This window comes from Corvus hawaiiensis, chromosome 11 (assembly GCF_020740725.1).
Source record: "Corvus hawaiiensis isolate bCorHaw1 chromosome 11, bCorHaw1.pri.cur, whole genome shotgun sequence".
In the NCBI taxonomy this organism is placed as follows: domain Eukaryota; kingdom Metazoa; phylum Chordata; class Aves; order Passeriformes; family Corvidae; genus Corvus; species Corvus hawaiiensis.
The window spans coordinates 15,882,402-15,906,314 of record NC_063223.1 but is presented as its reverse complement, the minus strand read 5'-3'; the positions used below and the strand labels follow the sequence as shown (position 1 = coordinate 15,906,314).

At 35.8% G+C, this 23,913-nt stretch overlaps 1 protein-coding gene across 17 annotated transcripts in view; it reads right to left on the bottom strand.

Moving 5' to 3' along the window:
- The window catches only part of ERC2 (ELKS/RAB6-interacting/CAST family member 2), a 431,283-nt gene that overhangs the window by 247,772 nt on the left and 159,598 nt on the right, over positions 1-23,913 (bottom strand). For 5 of the 17 annotated variants that reach the window (XR_007206019.1, XR_007206031.1, XR_007206018.1 and 2 more), the window contains 7 exons: positions 23,215-23,352; positions 18,369-18,509; positions 17,684-17,824; positions 14,266-14,301; positions 9,198-9,227; positions 8,157-8,350; positions 3,245-3,256 (listed from right to left, as the gene is read on the bottom strand). Coding sequence is in view for 1 of the 17 variants with exons in the window: in XM_048315313.1 (XP_048171270.1) it covers positions 3,245-3,256; positions 8,157-8,350; positions 9,198-9,227; positions 14,266-14,301; positions 17,684-17,824; positions 18,369-18,509; positions 23,215-23,352 (692 nt within the window). In the remaining 16 variants the exon portion in view is untranslated. Of the gene's footprint in view, positions 1-3,244; positions 3,257-8,156; positions 8,360-9,197; positions 9,228-14,265; positions 14,302-17,683; positions 17,825-18,368; positions 18,510-23,214; positions 23,353-23,913 lie in introns of all 17 variants that reach the window. The other 12 variants (XR_007206023.1, XR_007206024.1, XR_007206025.1 and 9 more) reach the window with 9 other exon arrangements.

Here is a 23,913-nt window from a genome sequence, read left to right as displayed (position 1 = left end):
GTCTGGAGAAGCATAAGAAATGTTGATGTCTTGAACCAGTAACCGTGAAAGGGAAGAGTAACAGCTCCTTATGTGCTCTCTTCCCCAACACAGAGTTGTGGTATCACATCCAACCCAATCCAAAGTTGATATTTTTCCTTCAGCAAGGTAGAGCTCTTTCATCCTCATATCCACTTTATACTGCATATCCATTTACTTTATGGAGTATTTACCCTCCAAATCAAATCTCAAAAAAAACAAATCACTGTGAAATGAAAAATACCCTTCCCTTATTTAAATAATCCCATTCTACTTTAACCTTTGCGTGGCTTTCAGCAAACTGAAAGTACAGAACTAAGCAGACAGGTTCAGTACTGAGTGGGATGAAATTGAAGAACAGCGAATCCTCTTGTCCCAGGTCCCTGTTTGTATCTTTTTATTGTTCATCACTATGATTTCTGCTTATTTTTAAACATATTATTTTACTTTTTTGTCTTAAGAAAGTAGAATTCCAAATAAATAAACTTTCTACTATTTCTTTTAAAAAAATGAAATTTACAAAAGTTTAAAACCACACATGTAATCAGATAAATCTAAATAATCTGTTCTCAAAATGTCTTTCAAAATGTTTAAATGCTAAAATATTGGTTCTGCATATGTAGCAAACAGACTAAAAGAGGAAGACATGTCAGCAATCTGCCTGTTATCCAACGTGACAACTATGTTTCTCACTCAGAATAACCAGTCTCTCAGAAGAGTAATGTATATCACAGATTCTCTCAGTTTTCAGTAGTACACTATCTCAATTTCTCCAGGGAAATTATCTTTGAACAACATATCACTCTGCCCTTGGAACCATCAAACTGACGTTTGACAAAACTGTGGATGGCTGCAGGTTAAATTTAAAACTCTGTTGAACCTTCCCTTGCACATCTCACTGAGCTCTGGCCTCCCACAGAAACAATTAGGAAACATCAGTGCTGGTGGGAAACTTTCTAGCACTGGTCAGTACAATACACATGGAAAAAATATTCCATCTCCTCCTTATGTGCAGGTAGAAAAGTCTGGGGAGTACACAACTTGCTGTAACCTAAAGGTGGGGGGATGTCACTGTACTGATGGTTGTGCTCAGAGTATTTTTATCTTATACAGGCAGGTGCACACAGGGGGATTATCCAATGTATTTGATTTTCTTGTTTGTCATCAGAATCGACAGCCCACCATGTCATAAAACAGATGCAGCATTTTTCTAACCATAATAACCTCACAGAAGTATGGATGACTAAAATGACAGCTAAGAACATACTGATTAGCAGAAATTACAGAAATTAATAGATTTGTTTCTTAAATTAACTTTGACCCTAATGAATAGTCAAGCTAACAAAACACTTCACTGAATTCCCACAATAAATCCTAATCATACTCTACTACTTAAACTGGGATTCTAGGAATGGAAGTTGGCACTGTTACGAGGACAGTTTCCTTCAACAAGGTCAGTTGGTTTTTTAGGTCAATAAAACATAACAGAAATTGCACCTCCAACTGCTGAACAAATGTTTCTGCATACCAATCACCAAATTGCAGTGAAATCAACCATAATGACAACCACATAGCATAATACCTTTCTTTAGGCTCTCTCGGGCTAGAGAGATTTTCAATCAGTGTTGAGTATGCTCTGATAGAAAAGCAAAGTGGTCACATTCAGACAATAATTTCATCATAGCCAACTCCAGAATAAATGCATTTAATTAACTTCTGAAAAAAAAAAAGGTTCTGAAAATAAATTGTTGAAGTATTTTCATAATCTAGGTGTAGTAACTATCCCTTCAAGCACAAATGTGCTTGAAGTAGATGGACAGTAAATTTAGAGTTCATCCAATTCTTTACTACAATCAATAAGACTAAAATTTCAGAAACAAAATTTTTCAGCTGGAAAGTAACTTGTGATTGTGAAGTGCACTAAAGCACATCGGGGGGGAAAGTCCTGTCAATCTTTTTGCAATGAGCCAACTTCAGCTGTGCAGTTCCAAGACATCCCTGTCAGAAACTTCTCTGACATGTCTGACCTGTGAAATGTGAATTGTGCTTGGTTTTGAGGCTGACCAAAACTTTCCAAAGTTCTCCCAAGCTCTGCTTCTTTATGAATAGAGAACAATGCTGTGCAAAAAGTACACTTGGACAGAAAAATTATTAACACTTCAGAACTGAACATATTATAAAGGCAGATTGAACTTTCATCATGATTCTAGTCAAATGTGCTGCATGGCAACCTGGAACCATATCTGCAAATGTAACACTTGGGAGCTGAAATCTACCTGCAAAGTCTTTGCAGTGTACACCCTCCTTTAACTCCAGTCCCACTGATCTATGACAAAACACTTTTGCATTGATATTGGTGAATCTGTCATCCAAACTATATGCAGTAACTAGTTTCTAAAACACCAAGAAGATGTTTTAAGACTTTGCTAACTTACAGTTTACAGCCACCCATAAGCATGAGAAAGAAAATTAACATCAAGGCCTACTAAGAGAAAAAAAATGTCAACTAGATAAATTTTTACTTCCAACAAGCACCACAAGATATGTAATACTTGAAAAGTTTACTCAGAAACAGTGTGCAAAGACAAATGCCAGCTGAACTAATCTACAACCTGGAAGAATTTAAAACACGAACCTAACTAGACGAGGTTATATACAAACACAGCATAAAAAACACATACAGACAACTCCTTTACAGTTATGTGCTGGTCCAGAATCTGGCCAGCAAAAACAGCTAAAGGTTTCAGAACCACTGCAACTCCTCGTATTCTGTTTGTAAACAGTAAAAGGGACAATGGCAAAGTATTAAGAGTAAGTCCCTGATTTTAGGTATAAATCTCTCTGTATATAATGGTCACTCTTCATTACCTGCTGGGTTGGGTTATCTACTGAAAAATTATTCCCAATGTTGAACTCTCTAAACAAAGGTAACATAAGCAAAACCCAAAGAAGAAAAAAATCTTCACACAAAACAACATATGAATTGAATATGTTGTTAATAAACATTTTTTTCTTACAGGCTTTCAAGAAAAAGATTAATTTTCTGTAAAGTTTCTGGTCTAGAAATGAAATGACCAAAAACTTCACGACAGGGACAAGCAGAATAAAAACAACAAAATACAAACAGAATTTAATAATGTGGAATCAAAATAGCCAAATAAATGAAGCATCAATGAAAACCTTCATTGTGGAAGGAGCATTAAGTAGGAGAGCAGAAAATACTGACCTGGAAGTCAAGCTGGTTGGAGTAGGGATGAAAGCAGCAATTTGGAGAAAAACAGATAGGGAGGAAGATAGCAAAAGAGAATAAAGGGAGGAACACATTAGTTCTTTAAAAATATAACAAGCAGATGTTATATTAACAGATTATCAAAAAAAAAAATAAAGAAAATAAAAGAAAACAAGGAAGGAAAGGGAAGGGAAAGCAACAACTAAAATAAAATTTATGCAGAGATATATCCTTGCTGTGCACTAAAGAAAACAAACTTTAAAGTAAAAGGGCATCTTGTCACTGGTGGGTAGCAGAAAGACATCCATATTTATAACCATCCAAATTCATATACACACCAAATAGAACAAATACATTGGATGAATATTGGTAGCATTTGCTGCCACACAAAAATCTCATCACATGCCACAAAGTCTTTCATTTGAACTACCATAGGGTTGGTGACCCTCATTCATCAACTCTTCCAGTGGAAGTCAAAGAAGCTAAACAATTTGGCAACTTGTTCAAAGATATTTAAAAGTTCACAAAGCACTGTACCTAACAATCAAAGACAAAGATTTGACTCCCTACCCCAGAAATGCAGCCCCTTCCAATGCTGACAGCAAATTTTTAATTCAGTATGAAGAAGAGCATCAATACTTCAGCACTGAAAATACCCTGATTTTGGTAATTTAACTTGTTAAAAAAATACCTAACATGTCCTTTTCAAATAAGTAAGGCCAAAACAATCCCCATTCAGCTAGACTAATCCTTAAATCTGTCCCTGACACACAGCCTTTTGTGCACTTAGGGAAAAGAGCATATTTAACAGCCATAAAAGTACTTTTTTTAAAATGCAATTATTCCATATGCTGATCATTTGTCTCTTGTGCATTGACTTGTCAGTGCTGTGTGGACTTACCTTCATGAGAATTCAAATCCAAATAAACTCAGAATGAATTAATTGTAGTCTGAATACACATCTGTAGTGTTATATACCTACTGCATATGAGAAGTAGATAACCAAAAAAAACCCTTCTTGTTTAAGAACAGTCGGGTTTGTCTCATAGCTAGTATAATATTTTTAAATGGACTTTCATATTGCTGCAATCTTTGCTGAGAAGCTACACTTAGCCAAGCAAATGATCAAGTATCTCACATACCACTGGGGAAAAGTGGATCCAAGATTTTTCAATCTTCACCATGTTGTCATCAGTTTCTTTCTCTTTTCAGTCTAAATCTACCAGTGGATAGCTTATCTTGCATTATGTGCCAGTACCCTTTTACTGAAATCACTGTTCTTCCCCTGCAGTGCTTACCCCTTCCAGTATTGACACAGAACAAGCATCCCTACAGAGGTGGTGTTTTGCCAGAGACACTGTTGCTTAGACCCCTCCTGTGTCATGAGCACTTCATTCCTTTGTACCAGCTCTCTCTGCACCTGCTTCCAGTTTTAATTCAACTTCCTGGAATATGACTGACAAGAAGTACACAGCAGTGCTCCACACGGAGCCTTGCCAGCACCTGATGACATTAATACCTTCCTATCCTCACTGCAGATATTTGTTCTGACATATCAGGATTCACTCCTCATTACTTAGATCTCTGCTTCCTTATTTAGATGGCTCATAAGGCACAGCCATAAGCATATTCACCCAATCTTTCTTTTCCTAAACTGTATCAAGGATTATCATTAGTTTATATCAGGCAGGCTTACTGGTCCAAACTTCACAAACATGCATTTTATGTTATTGTATTTCACTGCATTTTGTGATTCAAACTCTCTATCACATTTCATAAATATACTTTTCATTCTAACCCCATTAATAAAAGCTTTAAACAATATACTCCTTTAATCCCAACAGTTCTGTTTTGGATGCAGCTCCCTCTCCTTGGTGAGGCCCTTTGCATTAAAACTGGAGCTGATCACTGTCTTACTCAGTTTCATTTACATTATAAAAAAAAAAACCACCCACAAAAGTAAAAACCAAAAAACCCTGAACCACATTTCCTTCATCAAGAAAACCAAAGAAAAACAGCAAACTAAGTTTAACAAAAGCACATTATACATTAAATATAATATCTTGCATTTAATTTTAAACTTTTTAAATTATAAACAGATAAATTGTAATAAAAGTTATCAAATAGCTTTAGTATAGAAGAAGGAGTAGGTTCTCCTGTGTAGTAATAAGAAACTGCAAAATACAAAATTAATATAGAGAGAATTTAAGAAACAGAACAATGTGGTTTTATATATGAGCAATAATATTAATTATTATTAATATTAATAATATTAATCTGAAGTGATGATGCTCAGAAGTTTCTGAGCCAAGAAAATCACATTAGAACCAAAAAAGAATCACCACTCATATGAAGACCTCTTCATAATTATTAATAATGTTCATCTGCCAAGTAGCACACACTTATAGATTTAACTGCCCATATCTCAAAGCAGATACTTCTGCCCGAGTATTTGATACTTTCTGTGTCAATACTTTCTGACTAGTAGAACATTAGTATTCCTCATCTTGTTTTAACTTTTTGTTTGAACTTGTAAATGATAACTTTATTACATTTACATTACTTTTCAAGCTTATTTATACAAGCATACCTCATTATGTTGATGAATTTATATGCAAATATAATAAATACTGTGACAATACCACAGCTTGCAATAGTCTAGATTATCACTTCCTCAGGAATTTATGCTTATATATTTTGAAAATTTATGTTGTTGCAATTATCTTGCAATGCAAAGACATTGGCATAGCAGTAAACATGGATTCCAACAAGCTATGAATAATAAATGCATTTTAACATCACATTCATTTTCCTACAAGACCCCGGAGATGCCCTTGCATCTGAAGTTTGAGGAGATGTCAAATATATGCTAAAGGTCCATAGCAAAGTTTAATTACTCCATCACATTCTAAGTACAGTACATCATCTTCAAAAGTCTGCGTTCACTCAGCAGCACCACATTATTTTCTGAAAAGTTATTTCAGGGTGAACATCCTCATCAACAATAACAGACTAGAAATTGGTGTTCCAAAACTTCACTGCTAATAGTATAACAAATTTGAAAAGAAAATTAATACAAAACCAGAAAATTCTCTCCATTGCATCACCCATTACAGGGTTCTCAGACTATAAGAACAGATTATATGCTGACAGTGCTGTACCAATATCTCTGGATCCCTTAGTTCCTTGTCTTTGTAATTATTGTTTTGCAATCAATAATTTTCAATTTAATTCAAATAAATTTACTGGTCTCTATCAATTCTTTATGTCCTTTTACAGAAACTATTTAAATCAAATTAACATTTCCAGAAATTTGAGATCACTTCATCACGATCGTCTTTTAATTTTGTCATTTTAACATTCAAACATTCAACACGTTCGTGATTGCTACCTAATAAAGGCCTTAAGATTATGCTCTTGAACAAAACATTACTGTGCCTACTACTGAGTCTGGTGTCACACAATAATTCAGGTTTTACAGTGCAAGGATCAGTTGCTGTTTACACCTGGTGGTCACACCTGGAGTTGCTGCATTACAAGCCTGGGTCTGTAACTGCCTCTACATCACCTGCATGGAAAAGGCAGCAGTTTCTCAACCCCACAAAACCTCCAACTGTGGTATCTTTTCCAATATGCTGCTTTGGGATTTTGGAGAGTGTAGGCAGAACTCACAGGCATGGTGCACAGAGTGACCACTCTTGGTTACTCACTTCCTCTGAGACCTCCGTTACACATTAGAATAGGTGCAAACACTTGAGTATTCTAAACTCTGATGTGGTGAGAGAGGCAACTGCCAATTGAATTTGTCCTTATGTAAATAATCAGTTCTGTCTTAAATAAAAACCTTTTCTCACTTTGATTTTGAGGTCTCCATTCTCACGACACTTAACCATAACTAAACTTCACCAAACATCTGCAAAAAACAGCAATTTTGGCAGCAGGTAGCTGTGAAGGTTGATAAGCTACCATCAGTAAAAAGTGCTCTACACATCATTCCTTCCATGCCAGTTGTTTTCTGCCCACCAAGGTAACCAACACTTCTGACAGACGTTCCTCTCTCTCATGGTAACGCTCCCTAATGCATGCTTCATCTTGACTGGAACTATAGCAATGATCACAACAATGAGAACACTTAAAAGTTCTTTTTTGGAGCCATGAAACAGTTTTCTTCTGACTTGATCACAATAAAGTAATTATATAAATTATTTGAAAATATAGAATTCCTTCTTTCATTCAAGCAAGAGTGTCTAAGTAAAAGAAGGGAACAAAGAAAACAGATCAATCAAATAAGTATCAGTGTACCATATGGGAGAAGGTTCCACGATCTATTTAATTATAAAGGGCATGAAACAAATCCCAAAACCCTCCTCTCTCCATTATGGAAAGCCTCTACAAACTTCCCAGAACAAGACAATCACTGCCTGGTCAACATCAGAAAATATTCTTTTGAAGCAAAGACTACAGGAGCACTGGGAAATAGTTACAACTATTATTAAATATCCATGAGACAGGTTAGAAATACTTACCAATACTTTTCAGAACCTCTGAGAACAAGTGATGATGTTCACACTTGAAGAAACGTGTGGGAACAGGTCTGATTCACCAGTTACTAGAAAGACAGGCTTGTTCCGCAACACGGTTTGCTGTGAGGTTTGATGTCCCTGTAAATTGTACATGACTTTTCCTGTATGTGCTTGTTTTATAAAGAGTATTAAAAAATGGAAGCCTTAAATATTTCCAAAGCCAGCAGACAGGAGATGCAGTTCTCAAATAGCCCTTTTTTGTTCTTTACAAGGCATAACAAATATTCTGTTAAAAAACGTACTCTGCTCTTAACTTCTCTGCTTTGAAATGAAGATCAAGTAAGCAAAAATGCTACTCAATGTAAGACAAATAATACAAAAATTACCTTTCTAACTCAGCAATTTTCTTATCTTTGTCATTCTTCTCATTCTCTACTTCCTTGAGTATTTCTAGAAGTCTGTCAACCTCAGCCTGAGCTTTGCCACATTCTTCTCTATAGTACGATGCCTCTTTGTCAAGCTGTTTCATTCTGTCTGCAAATTCTGGATTCATCCGTGCCTCCTCTTCAGCTTCATGAGCCTTCAGAATCAATATTTCAAAAAAGATAAGGATGACAATGACTTAAATAGCTTTAAGAGCTTTACCTCTTCAGTCTCGGAGTTCAAGTTTTCATTAAAAAGGATTATGGGTATTTCTGTCTGATGACACTTTTCTACAGATGCATTATAAAAAGAAATGAAAATATCTACATAGTCAAATTCTATCATCCTGAAGGGGGAGGGGATTCATTAAGGGGGTTTTACATACTCAAGTAACCCCATTTTAAAGGTGTTTTTTCAAATTAAAAAAAAAAAAATCATCTTGTAATTCATTCAATTCACATTAGGCTCAGTGTGTTTTGAATATATAGGCAATTTCTTAACAACTCATGTCCTCTTTCCCTATACATAAACACACACACTTTGTCCACGTATACAAATACAAACACAGATACATATATACATATTGTATAAATCTGTATCACCAGATGCCTCAAATGCAGTTTGATACAAAGATTTTAAAATAAAGAAATTGTTTTAAAAGATAAACCAGTAAACTAAGAAGCTGCCTTCAGCAGACATCTTACCCAATAATCCTTTTTATCTTATCATTAATACTTAACCTGAAACATCAGAGGAACAAGCCCATTGGTGGAAACAGCACAAACCTGGCAAACACATGCATGGATGGGTGGCAGTTTCACAGACAAGAGAGAACGCCATGAAAACAACAACAGTGCAGAGCCCAGTCCAACTCCCATCAAACCTAATGGCAAAAACCCAATTAACTTCAATGGGAGCATGATCTGGCACCAAGTGCTTTAAACTGTTGGCTGGAATAATCACAGACAGATGGAAACAACAATGCACTGCAATGCTTAGCCTACCCCTTGCTTCCCATTATTCCTAATTGGCATCTTCAAAGAGCAGGCAAGGAAAAAACAAGTAGTTTAAGGCAGTGCACATTAAACATAGAAAATTCAGGTAACATACAGGATTTTTACAGAAATTCATGATATTTAGAACTGAAGGTCCTCCAACTATCTTAGTACACAAAGAAGATGTGGACTTACTTATCCTTCTTAATTTCAGGGAATGGACAATGCAAGCAAGCAATGAAAGAAATGCAGATCAAAATGAAGCATGCACGTTTGGGAAAGAATTAATATATACTACAGATACTAGGAGGTCCATATTCTTTGCAATGGTTAAAATTTTCTGTATAAATAAATAACAAGTCTGAGTTTACTATAAATAAAACAAAAAATTGAAATTACCAGGGAAGAAACTTAGGGGGTTTGCATGTAACATATCATTTAAGCATGAGGATAATAAGAAAAAGATAGTAGATTTGAAGTGTTACTTATTCTACTCTGAGATTTTTAAACAGAAGAAAGTCTTCATTACCAAAAGAAGCCAAGGGAATGACATGAGGAACCTACTGACCAGCTTGCTCTTCAAAATCTCTGTTTCGATAATAATACATGCTCCAGTCCTGAATTCCATGCAGATGCAGAACTTTTTGAACACAGAACTTGCTTCAAGGTAACATTCAAGGAGTACCTTGATTTTACTCTTTGGGTGAGATGCCAGAAAGAGATTCCTTTTCAGCCTTATAATCTTTCTCAATAATAAACTTGGATTTATTTTATACCAGTTGTTAATTACATCAAAAAATTAATTTTCAACTAGCTTTGTAATTTTTGAAGCCAATGTAATACTCAGACTCAAGGCCAATTATCTGAGAAAACACTCTGATTGTCCATCAGTGCTATTATGACATTACACACTTTTTTATTATTGTATAATTTTGCAAGGAATAAAAATAATTCCATAGGTTGGAAAAGGCAAATTCACTCTAGAAAAAATAAAATATAACCCAACTCCCACCTTCAAGACATAAAGAAACTTATGCAAAAGGCATGTTGTTCACTACTATTCTTCAAATTTCTCCTCCTCTCCCAAGGGTAAATCCAGAATTTCACAGTTCGCCTCTAAAGGCTATTGCTCTTTCATATTGCTCCCTGTCACCTTTCAGTCTTTTCCCTTTACTTTAGTACACAATTAATTTATTTACCAGCCTTGCTGCCATCATTTCATAGAGAGGAAAAATACCCACCTTCCTTTCTCTAACCAGTCTTCACTTTAGCAAAAAGGAACTCTCAGCTTCAGCCCAAACTTTTTTTCCCCATGCACCTCTATCCTTGTCTTGATCCAGGACAAGAAGCAATGCAGATGAGAGAGAGAAGCCTGTCTTCTTTTTTTATGTTTTATTGCCACATTAGACTTTCTACAAGGAAAATGCGGAACTGGGCAAGAACGTGATAGCATCACCAATACAGAGGTGCCAAATGTTCTACTACCATGGAGTATTCACACATCAGCTCAGAAAAGTACTGAATGAATTATCTACTGCACAGCTGATAAGTGAATCATCACCTGAAATAATAGATATATTCCTCAGTTTAGCCCTTTTAAATCTTTGCTCAACAGCAGGCTAAGGAAAGCAACATTTAAGTTGCAAAAGTATTTTCAGTTCTTGTGTTTTACTCATGCTATTCCTATTTGTAGGATGTGTTTTTGGAACCTTCTGCATCACAAACCGGGTCATTGCATTTCCCCAACACAAAGTGGAACCTCTAAGGTATGATTAAATCCAGTGTGATTAAGCATCCAACCTGTGCAGGGTTTTGAGGTGCAACACAGTTATCCATAATGTCACATATAAATCAATGTAAGCATTCAGTTACTACAAGGTTATCCTTATTAAAAAAATATATATATACCAGTATTGCAAACCACCAATTTAGCTGATTGCCTCTACTTTTCAAAGCACTTATAGAATCTTTTTTGGACTATTGGCAGGAACCAGATTTCTACGACGGTATGAAAGAATGAAGAAATAAAGGAAATTTAGTTAAAAAGGAAAAGAAAGAACAAAAAAAATTTTTTTACAAAGAGCTTTCTGCAGGTGGTACTTTAACCTGCAATTCCCTTTAAGGGAATCCTCACATTGTAAACAAAGCTGCTGATACTAGAAAAGAGCAATACACAATCCATCTGACATTCCCAGGACAAAGGCATAGAATTACTTATAAGGCCCCATTTTATTTTATGGCTTTGAAAGATATGTTTGGATCTGAACTAGGCACCTTTTTGAATTTGTTGTGTACAGATCAGGGGTGATTTGTTGACAGATGGAACTTGACTTTTGAGGTCAAACAGTAGGCAGAAAGGAGTAAAAAGGCAGCTCAGTTGATACTGACCCTGCTCCTGCCAGGACAGTGCAGATTTCTTTGGCTTTTCTGTAGGCTGAACTGTTGGATCAGTTCTAGACAGAAGCTGCATGGTTATCACATGAATCAGAAAGTCTCTGCCTGTTTCTGCTATCCTCTCCTTTTTTTGGTTTAATTTCTGCCCCCCCTTTTACTCTCTAAGTTCTCTGCTACCTGGGAAAACACATTTTCTGTTTCTATGGCGCTTTTATGGGTAAGAGGAACCAGTACATGTGTGTTTTTCAGCTTTCTTAAATCTGTGTCTGCAAATGATAACTCTTGTGTTTGCAGATTAGGTTAATTTCAAACTAACCCACTCACTTTTTCTCTCAATATTATGACTGTGTTGTTGTATGTTATTTTTACAATTCAATAAAAATAGCATATCATTCTACTATTAGAATTTCACAGATTTTTACATTAATTATGTATCTGTTCTGATCTTTGCTTCATAAGCATTGCAAATGCTTTAGAAGAAAAGTAGTATTTCCTTATGTAAACCACAAATTTCCTACAGAAACACCACACGAGTGAGGCACAGCCATGCAACATGAATTATTTAGGCTATTAAAATCTTATGGTACAGTCATGCATGTCTTATTCTGCATAACAAAAACGGATGGATAGATAAGTATTTCATTTTTAAAGCTTTAGACACCAACATACACAGAAATCAAGTGGGTACTTAAAATAAAAAAAAGGAACAGCAGAATTTACATGCAAGAAATTACTTTGTAAGATCCTTCAAATTTTATTACTTTCAATAATAAATGAAAAAAAAAAACCCACCCTTGCTGTCACCTGAATTTTCTTGTCTCCTTAAAACTCATGGGGTTTTTATTTAACTGTAGGGACTGCTATAAGTAACTTGAAGTGGATTCTGCAAGTAGTTTAAATTTTAATCTGACATTTGTCTGATAAAGACTTTGGAAACTTTAGTCCATAATATTCAGACAAAGGGTCACCTGAACTCCAGACTCAGTACACCATTATATTTTCATTACAGCACAAAATCTCATTGGATATTTCAAAAAATTCACCTTTCAAAACATGAAGAAATGTGTGTCCAATTCTATTCACAGCTTATTCTCATATATGTAGGAGAAGAAAGAAGGTGAGCAAGAAAAGTTTATTTTTAAAAATCATCTTGTGTGTATAGTATGATTGCTGCCTGGTGCCAAAGGAAAAGGATCTTGCATCCATTGTTTTAAAACTTCCAACAGGCTGCCCTTTTGAAAATTAAGCACATAAAGGCAGAAAAAACAATTAAGAAAAGGACTGACTTTAGAATACTGCACACAAACAGATTAGGAAGTAACAAATGAATGCTATACAGCAGAATCACTAATATTGAGCTAATGACTGCATTATGTGGCCAGCATTTATGAAAACCAAGCTAAAAACTAACAGTAAAAACACTCCAGTCTGAAAAGACACGCACAGGAGCAGTGCAAATGATATGAATAGAAACATAACTACCACAAAGGTGACCCAAGATGATACAGAAGGGGTTTGTCATTGAAAGGGACAAGCTCTCTCTACAGCACTGTGCTGTTGCGCTACAATTTATGACTAAATTCTAAACACAGGTAACCAGTAACTTTAAAAGTAAATACAGCACGTTCTGTAGGACTTTTCCCATGCAAAAGTCATGACATATCCATTATATGGTTAGAAGCTACAAAACCCAACCATAATGGATTCCAAAGCTGGAATCCTGGTCCATTGACACTAATGGCAAAGCTGCCATTGACTTCAGTGATGGCAATACCTCCTCTAATGTGCAGTATCACATTACTTAAGCTACAAACCCAGCTCTTCTATATATACACTACCCCAATTACATAGTGATTCTGACTAGGATTACTATGTAAACCATAGCTTTTAAATTGCTCTTGCAGTGACATCATTTTTCTGTCCTGTGATGCTCACAGCACGTTAAAGGTAACAGTCTCAGCCAAAAAGATGGAAACTCTTCTCTGCAGGGAAAATGTTCGCTGCTGCTCTTCCTCAAATTGAAAATGGAGTCAAGTCAAAGGAGGAGATATTGTGCAACTAAAGTAGGCATTGGCAAGAATATTAATGCTAAACAAGCCAAAGCAATGCTGTGCTTTTGCAAAAACTGCCTTTTGCATTCATCATTTTATATTTCAGTTATCTTCTTCACTTAAGTAAAAAATTTCCATGTTCCTAATGTGCTAAATGTATACACTCTTTCAAGAGTAGAACTGATCTATTTCAGTCATATGGACTTTTGACAATACTACCAGTCATTTCCTAGATATTATTCACCTAATTAACTGAGTCACTGAAGATAAACTGAATAAATCAGGAGTTATATAAGTTTGAAGGATCAAATAAAGTACTGCACGAGGAGGAATTAAAAAGCAAAGCAAAAGGAAAAAAAAAACTCTGCATGCATTTTCTAATGGAGAAGTTGAGGACCTAAAGGCTAGGACATTTGTTTCCTCAGAAACACAGTATGTACCTATTTAATACATTTCAGATTCTTAAAATGGCCTTCAAGTCCACAAAGTTCATCTATTTGGATATAATGGATACAGCATAGTGAGCATCAGGAGTGTTCTGCAAAGCTCCACAGAGGAAGAGCACAACACAGTAAGAGAATGGATCCTCATGCTTCCATATGTTACAGCGGGCATTTTAAAAATGGACTTACTGGATTGTACATCTGATTGAACAACTGCTCAGCTTGCTACATTGCAAAGTTGGTAGGGAGTGAAGCACAGACAGGAAAAGAAGGAAAGATCCAGGAAAACAGCATTAGCTCAACAAAATCAGTGCATTTGCACAGAAGAACTTGTCATAAAAAAAAAAAAAAAAGTAGAAATTTAAGATTCTAAACATTCCTTGGTGAAAGTGAGAGGCACTGGGAAAACTTAAATGTTGACTTTGGCTCCTAAAAAAGAATAGCTGGAGTAAGAAATTTAAGGTTTGTGTTACTTTCCCTTTCTCAAGTTAAATAACCCATGAAATAAAGAAAGGTGTCCACTTTTGATGATACATTAAGTGCTGGTCTCAAGCAATGAATCACGAGAAGTGCTTTTGGCTGAGGCTGCAATTTATCACCAAAGCTTCAAAGACAGTAATAATAAAAGATTAATTAAATAGTATCATTAAATTTATTACTTTCCTTTTGTTTAATACAAGACTGAATTTTCTATGCAGAATGACTTTTGAACAGTACAGCTTGGCAAATAGTACTTTAGCAACTGCAAATATGTCAGTAAGCAAGTAAATTTAAGATAATGAAAAACAACAAAAGAAGGAAATTCTAGAGTGGATAATAAAGATTATATATACACACACATATATAAAACACTTTGCTACCTATTAGGTAATTCCTGCTGTTCTTTCACTAGTAGTAATACCAAGTAACTCAATAAAAATCTGTAGAATTTGGGGAAAAAAGCATTGACCATTCTCTGGTATTCAGAATTTTTTCTTTTAAATTTTTTTACGAATTTTAATCTATAGTATTTGTCACAAAATGTTCAATAAGCATGTCTATAATTTAAAACATTATTTTGTATACCAAAATATAGCACAGTCACATGAATAATTACTTTGCACAAATATCCACTTTATTATTTTTTAAATGTGCCTAATGCAGAAAATCATGGGTTTAGAATCAGCATTTTTTTTTTCTTGCCAAAATGCAAAAAAATCCAGTTCTGCAGCAGTGAAAAATATTTGGATCTAATCAGGTCCAATAAAAAATGTATTATCAATAAATTAATCTTATTGTCTCCAAAAAACAGAAAGCAGGGAAAGCTGGGGAGGAGAAACTAAAAGTTGTTTTGGCGGTTTTTATTTAGAGAGAAGGACTTGCCCCTTGTGCACATTTTCCTGCAGACATAGCACTCACTACCATTAGTGCTCATGCAAAACTAACTCCAAGCAAGTGTGCACAGAATATTATCTTCATATTTCCCAGTTTAATTTTTTAAAGCTTCTAAACCAACACTGAACTATAATTATTTTACAGCACCGTAACAAAGTACCTTCTCTATGATATTTTTAGAGAGGAGTACTGTGTAAGCTACATGGAATTTTTTCAAGGAGACAGCCCCTTGGAGTGGGTTTTGAAAGAGAGATGTAAATATGCCAGGTCCCTCTGGCTCCTGCAGCGGTTGATGCGCCCACGTGAGCACACTCACGGGACTCCTGAGCTCATTTATGACCCGTGTCTGTCCCTGTCCCCTCCTCCCCTGACCCAGACACGTGCAAGAGCAACCCAGGTTTCTGTTTCACTCAGTTTCCTGAGGAGTGAGAACACGGTGCAGGTATTTTTCTGGGGACCAATTACTTTTAACACAGGGCATTTACAGGTTTGAACATAAAGTATTTCATTAAAGAAAATGTGAATTGAAAATGACTGTTTGGAGTCTACTGTCATTAACAGTCACTGTTTCTGTTCAATTAAGCATGCCCAGAAAGAAGGTTGTAACTACATTTTATTGTGGAAATACCTGGTCTCCTACAAATGGTGGGTGAATTTCCATTGGGGCTTATGCTGTATTTATGATATAATAAAACTATTATGTTTTCAACTTTCATTCAATAATTGTTTGTATTTATACACAAGAAACATGCTCCCTTTTTATACAAAAGACATCCCAGACACTCTCTGACTTTTATAAGTGCTTGTTTTTCCATGACTGTATGATGTGTTTATATGTGCAGTCATAAACAATTGACTTAGGATTTCAAGACCTTCAAGAGGATTTTGATGAGGTTTTTTTAAGTGATCTGTGCTTCCAGGGTTCTTTTAACCATATTTTTTAAATGAAGAAAAAAATGTATTTCAGATTGTAATTAAGTATATGTTGTAGAGGAGTGCAAAGTAAACAAACATATTTTCTAACAAACTAAAAGGCTTCCAGGGAAACCTTTTCTTTGGGTACTTTAATTCTGCCATCAATAGCATTTTTAAGCTACCAGACATTTAAATTATTTGTGTTTCCATTTGTGTCTGTTTATTGAAAAAGCTTCCCTTCCTCTCAGCTAAAGCTCTAACTCAGGCACCTAATTGCACATATTCGTTCTGAATTAAAAAAGAATACAAATATAAGGTTTACAAGCTGGTATCCTTTATACTTTGCAATACCTTCTTCACAGGTCAGGCTATTGAAACAATGCTTAATCCCTGAGCAGGATACTACTCAACCTGGGTAAAAAGAGCGTCACAATATTATGCTAACAGTGATAACATTCACAGAACAGATATTAATTACCAGAAAATGAAAAATTATATCAATATTTAAAACAAACAAAAAAAAATTGACATACACTTAGTCATGAATTGCAGAAGGCAAACGTAATGCCTGACCCCATCAAATACGTAATGAGAACAATGAGAGCAGACATTACCAAATAACACAGAGAAAGGTCAAAGAAACAATGGTATCAAAACACTTGCAAATCATTTAAGCAAAATCTAGTTTATTGCAGCAGTTTAAGTAAAACCATGTTATAAAATACAGGGTCTGTATGTTTTCCTTCAAGTGCCTGCTTCCACTGCTTGCCGAATAGAAATACTGAATTGCCAGCTGAGATAAACTTTTGATTATTTTGCTTAATTATCACAAACATGTGTTCACCAACAAAGCCAAAAATACATCAAAATAAAACCTAGCTAGAGTTTTCAGTGTGGAAGCTGATTTTTTTGATTGGGAATTCCAGCATTTCTTGGACAAGCCTTTACTTTTTTTCTCATACTGCAAACATTTCAGTTTACTTCTAAAAGTGGTGTTAATTCACATACATATAAATTGCTGGTTTGATAATTTCTTTCTGCCCTTTACCCTCCAATGTCCTGCTCTCAGTTCATCTGTTTGTTGCTGCTTCTCAGAATTCCCTCACAGAGGTACTCAGGACAATTTCTGAGGCTCACTAGTCACTTTGGTACAAACCTCTTGAGAAAAAGCAGTATTTGATGCAAGCATCTGCAAACAGCATAAGATGGGTAGATTCTAGATTTACTCCAGAAGAGTAAATAAGCTCATCATTTCAAAATGAGAGTATGGGATGCTGATTTTTGTTTTGCTGATTGTTTGTTTGAAGATGGAACTTACCTTTTTCAACTGTGCTTCCAACTTACTACACTCTTCTTTCTTTTGTTCTATGGCTATTTCTAAAGACTTAAGTTTGGAGTCTCTTTTCAGCCCTGCTGAAGCCAATGAAGATGCATGTTCTTTGAGATCGATTAAACTAGACTGGAAAATGACCAAGAGTAAAAAGTTAATTCCTAGTCACCAGGACCCTAACTCATTGCCAACTTAGCAATCACTTGGATCCTGTTCCCCCTCCCCCAAGAAGAGTTGACTCAAAGATAATCATTGATAGCAAAAGACACCGTTTTGTGGGTACAGCTGGAACCACAGGAGCTGGCATGCAGTGAAACATGGAAACATTCATAATACAGATGAGCTCGTGTCATACTCTGGAGGTACAAACACACTGAAAACTATTTCTCTAACTGACAAACAGAAACAGGAGCAGCAATGGAATATCTGAGCCTAGTGGAAGCTTAGGTAAAGGACCAAATAGAGATTACAAGACACAACTGTGTAAAAACTGAAGCAATATTTTATGTACAAATGAGGACTGTGAAGAATGCTTAAAAAAACAGCAGTTCTGAAACTGACCACTGAAGTGGCAGAATTTCAGTACTTGACATGATTCAAGAGTAATCCTAATGCACTTTCTTTCATCATAATGACACAGATAGAAGAGCAGAGTTTTTAAGAAAAGACTGACCTCTTTTTCTGTCAATTCAGCTTGTAAAGCATTAACTTTCTCCTTCAGGTCCTTGTTTTCTTTTTTATAAGATTCAATTTCTTCAAGTCTTTCTCTGTCGTCTCGATCCCTTTGCTCCTTCAGACGCTCTATTATTCTTTCCTAGCACGGGAAAGAATTGCAAAATGGAAAAGTTGGGAATCATTTTGAGAAAAGACAGAATTAAATTTGTTTGCATTACATAGCACTTTTTAAAAAAAAATCTTCAGAAGCAGAAAATGGTTAATGGTATCAAAGTCAATGCAAGATTTATCTAGATTTCAAAATCATAAGATCAAGGTTTTAAATACTTGATAACAGTAACATAGTCCAGGAACTTCATTAAAGAGCTATACTTATATGAACATGTTTAGTTTTGTGATAGATGTGGAAAGATATTCACTTCAATAATGTGTTTCCTGTATTCATAAGTGATTGAAGTATTGAATAAAAGTCCAAAACAGGCCATGACTCTTTTACTCGGCTTAAATTTTGTTATTACTCTACAGTGCTTGCAATAAGTTGTCAAGGTTTCAAACCTAATTGGAAATCAATCACTTGCTAACTATAAGTAACTTACAGCTCACTTGTATTATATGTTGAGACATCAAAAAAACAGATGTCCAAGACACAGAAAAAGTATCCTGATACAAATTAAGAAATCCAAAGGAAGGTTTTCTCTGTCTAATTAACAGTAACCCTACAGACATTTTAACTCATCCATGTTTTTGCATATTTTGCTGATTTCCAATTGCTATCAGAAGGCTTGCTGAAAATCACCAGTCATTGATTGGGTGATTAATTCAAAGGGTGAAATGTAAAAAAGCAGATGCAGTAGTATGGTTTTGTTAAGCTCTGATTAAGTTCTACAAAATCACATCCTATCAATACTTGAAGGACGCAAATACTAATCAGAGAGAAATAGTTAGGGTACAGTGAAATAGCCACTAGAATTGCACTTCGGCTGGGAGCAGGTCTTTAAGCAGAGTATCAGGAGAACTACTGGTACCATTTGGGCAGTGGCAGTCAGGGGGGCAGCAGAAGCAACGTAATTTAGGTCCTGCACCTGGGTCAGGGCAATCCCAGGCATAAACACAGGCTGGGCAGAGAACAGACAGAGCAGCCCTGAGGAGGACGACTTGGATGCATACAGTGACAAAAAGCTCAACATGACTCAGCCATGAGCACTCACAGCCCAGAAAACCAACTGTGTTCCTGGGCTGCATCCAAAGCAGCGGGGCCAGAATGTCACAGGGGGTGACTCTGCACCTCCATCTGCTGACACCCACCTGGAGAAGAACTGGATCCAGCCCTGGGGCCCAACATAAGGACACAGATGTGTTGGAGAGAGTCCTGAGGCTGCTCTAATGGAAGGCGTCCCTGCCCACAGCAAGGGGGTTGGAACTAGATGATGATCTTTAAGGTCCTTCCAATCTAAACCTATGATACTAAATAACTTCAAGGTTACTCCTAATAATGAAGAATATAAATTCTTAATTCCTTGAATATTAATATTAAAATGCCAGCCTCCATAAAGTGGAATAGTTTAATCATCATAAACATTCAGATTCCACCTGGCTATATTCAGGATTAGTTTTATACCTACTCTTTCTTGAAGATTTATTTACCCAAATGATTTTTTCATCTATAACAAATTAAACATAACACTATTTCATCTTTTTAATGAACAGTATATTTTTTTCTCAGTCAATCACAAAAGAAGACTAATTTATCTGTCAGCTGCATAAGGCTAAATGTCAAAAATGTGTTAAAAGGCCCTAATATACCATGTTTTACTTGATTAACAGCTAACTTGCAGAAATCCCAACAATGTGTTCCTGTTTCAGTCTTATTTGCATTGGCCAGCTTTCCTTATGCACTAATCTGGGACCTCACAGGTCTAATCTATTTGCACTTTATCACAGAAGCAGGAACTGAATTGCCCCAGCATATAGCTCCATTATCAGACATACTCCATTGCTTATCTGCTGTATGCTGCTACAGTAGGACCAACTTTATAAATATCAGCTTCATGAAAGCAACCTCTTGAGCTGCTTTGGGCCAGTCCAAGAGCTGAGATATTCTTTGAAAAGTTTCTTGTTATAACATCAAGGAAGCTGATAGCACTTTTGCATAGTCTGATTTTCAAGCTTCTTTTTTTCTTTTTTTTTAATTGCAATGTAATCCTTATTGTTGTTGTTGAGAATGCCCAGTGCTTACAAAAGGCTCTGAAATTAGGGAAAAATAGCTGAATGAATATATTTCGCTGCTTAGTTCCAAAATTATCTCAAATGAGAATGAAGTTGATTTGTTTCTGATTCCTGACATGAGGACAAATCATACCAGCAATGTCATCGGAAAAACACTAAGATTAAAAGAAGTCCATTTCAGGAAAATTTGATGTTGTTTTATGATGTCTACATTAATTTCTCATTTAGTGTTCCCAAGATACCTAATCACTAAATAAGAAAGAAAATCAAGAGACAGATACTTGGAAAAATCTATTTTCATAAAGAATAAGGAGATATGTTTTCTAATTCAGAGCCAAAATCTCAATCTGTGTATTTTCAAGAAAAATGCAGGAAAACATTTGAGTTTTGGACTTTAAAAATAGCTTTATAAGTCATTCATATCATATGATCGTGTTTTAGTTTGTTTTTCTTCCTATAGAAGCTAAGAAAATTAGATTCCAGTAAATTGTGGTCAGCTAAACTGGTATGAATAAATTTTATTTCTACTTTTATTTTTAAAAGAGGTTCCCATGATGCTCTTGAAGAATTTTATTCATTCTTTTCAAATTAAAATTCTAAGAACTATTGAATGGACAAAGAATTAATAAAAAGCAACAAACAGCCTAATCTCAAAGTATAAACCAAAATTACATAGTTGTAAAGTAGGCCTGATACAATTTCTAGAAAGAAAACAAACAAAGTACACAAGCAATGCTTTGCCATGGAAATGGAAATCAGGTATTCTTTAATGAAAGCATCATCCTTTCTTGACAGCACTACATACTGAACTGATAGAAGTATTTCTATTGATGCACTTGCTAAGAAAAAAAATCACAAGGGTTCTTGTTTTGTTCCATTTGGACAAACCCCTACTCCATATTTCTACCAGTATTTCCAGTGGAAATATTTAATAACTACTGATAAAGTTTGTAGGTCTTAAGAATGCTACTGCAGAGAGGAATAGGATAAGAAAGTTACTGAGAGCAGTTAGGATGAATTGGGAAGCTGGACACAGAAAGGAATGAGGCATGTCTGTAAACATACACTGTCAAAGTATTTAGCTGCCAGAGAACAGAAGAAAGCCAGGCATAATTGTCCATTTGGAATTTTTAGAAGATGGCTACTGCCTTCTTTCAATGTGTAAGTACATCTCAGAAATCACACTTAACATTGTAAAATCTGCCCTTCCAAATGTGGCCTTCAATGGACTTACAATGGAAAAGAAATTGAGGGTGATATCTCTGTAAAATAAAACAATCAAAATCATACAGAGAGATGCTTTTACCTTGGAAACTTTCTCCTCATTGTGTCTCATGCTCTCAGACCAAGCACCCTGTTTTTCAAAAGCTATCTGAATCCTAACTCTGCAGTTGTTTGCCTCCTACTCCTATGCAAGCCTGCATTGTGACAGTCACTCTGCTTCCCAAAGGACTGCTTTAAAAACCCCTCAGCTGCCTCTATGGGCATTTTGGGAAAGTGACTAATGCAGAAAAGATAGTTTACAAGGAGAGAAAACAGGTTAAAAAGTACTTTCTGTCATTTTTTATTTATATGCTGTGAAATTGATGAACACTTTGTCCAGATTAGCAGTGAAAGATTACAGAAATGTGTCGTTTTACTGTGTAAGTGCTGGATACTTATCCACATGAATCAATACTAATGACAAGTTTTTTCACTGTTGTTGACCAAGCAAATGCTAGGAAGGCAATTAAACACAAGAAATAAAAAAACTGGCATTAACATTGTAAGTGTCAGTGCCAACAGCACAGCGGCATTTTCAAGTGAAATACAGTCATAAATACCTTCATAGGATTACAGACTGCAGAATGGCACATATTACTTTAATTAGTCACACTCACCTGTTCAGATTTAAATGGTATATATAAAGATCTGTGAGCTGCAAAATGTGGATACTTGTACAAATTTTTTGGGCATATAAATTCACTTGCATTACCTCGTATTCCAAGTTAACTGAAAGAAAAAAACCTGACCTCACTTAAACTGGTAGGAATGTTGCCACTAATTTAAACAGTCCAGATTTATCCCTTCTCCTAGGCATAGAGTTTATAAAGGGAAAAAAAGTGAATTCTCAACTATTTTTTTAATGAGACACAGTTTCCCTTAAAAATGAAGTGTAGGAAAGCAATAGTGCTCACAGCAAGCCAAGGTAACTGTTGATACTGCCACTTGCTCTTGGCCCTTCAGTTAGGCCCTGCTTAATGGACAAAAGAACAGGATAAACAAGATCACAAAGACAGAAAAATGCAAAAACTCTACCTTCTTTATGTCAGGTGTCCAATGCCTTTCAGTTCTTTCAGGGAACAACCACTCATCTCATTGACTAAGGGAAAATCTCCCCATGCCCTGGGCCATTTTCTCCAAGAGCATTCCAAGGACATCACTCCTGCCCCTCCAAGTCCTGTGTCAGTTCATCCCCTGGCAGCCACTCCCTGCTCATCCTACCAGAACAGGGCCACCTGCTTCCCTGACAAGGCCCACAGGCTTTGGGACAGCTGTCAGGCCAACTTAGAAGAACATTTCTGCACAGGCTTCACCCACAAGAGCACCACAAAAAGCTTTTCATGAGAAGACATTACCTTTTCTGATAGAGCTTCCTCTAAGGTTGCTAGTGCTGTGTCTGTGTTACTGGAATCTGTCTGCAGCGACTTCACTCTGTCTTTTAGATTAGTTAGTTGTTTGTCTTTGTCCCTAAGTTGCTCCTGTAGATTTTCAATCTGAAAATAAAAACATTATAATGATCATCAACCTTGTCATAATGTTCCAAGAGGGACTTGGATGCTGAGTGCATACATATCACACATATGAAACACGGGCCCCAGTATACTGCCAGGTTTGTACCTGCTATATCATCACCAGTTTGAAACTTCAGTCCTTTCTATTTTGCTTTCTTTTGCTGAAGAAGTATAATTTTCTAATAAAATAAAGAAAAAAATCTCAATGCAGTCAGGCATTTTATTATTTAAGTATTTTCTGATATTAATCACTCTAGTTTAAGGTACTGCATTATCTCAGTAATTCAAAGTATGCCTGGAATTACCCCTTTAGATTATTCTAGCTCAATAAGAAGGACAAAGAAAGGGCGAGGCAAAGCAAGTTGAGTGAGCCTCAAAATGAGGAAGAAGAAAGATGCTAACCTGCCTATCTAAAAATCTCTTCTTCCATGATGCCCTGCTGTAAAGAAAACTCACCTGGGCAGAGATCAGGATGTTTATACTTAAAAAGGCCAAACCCACAAAAAAACAAGCAAAAAAAAAAAGCCAAGGCCACCATTTCCA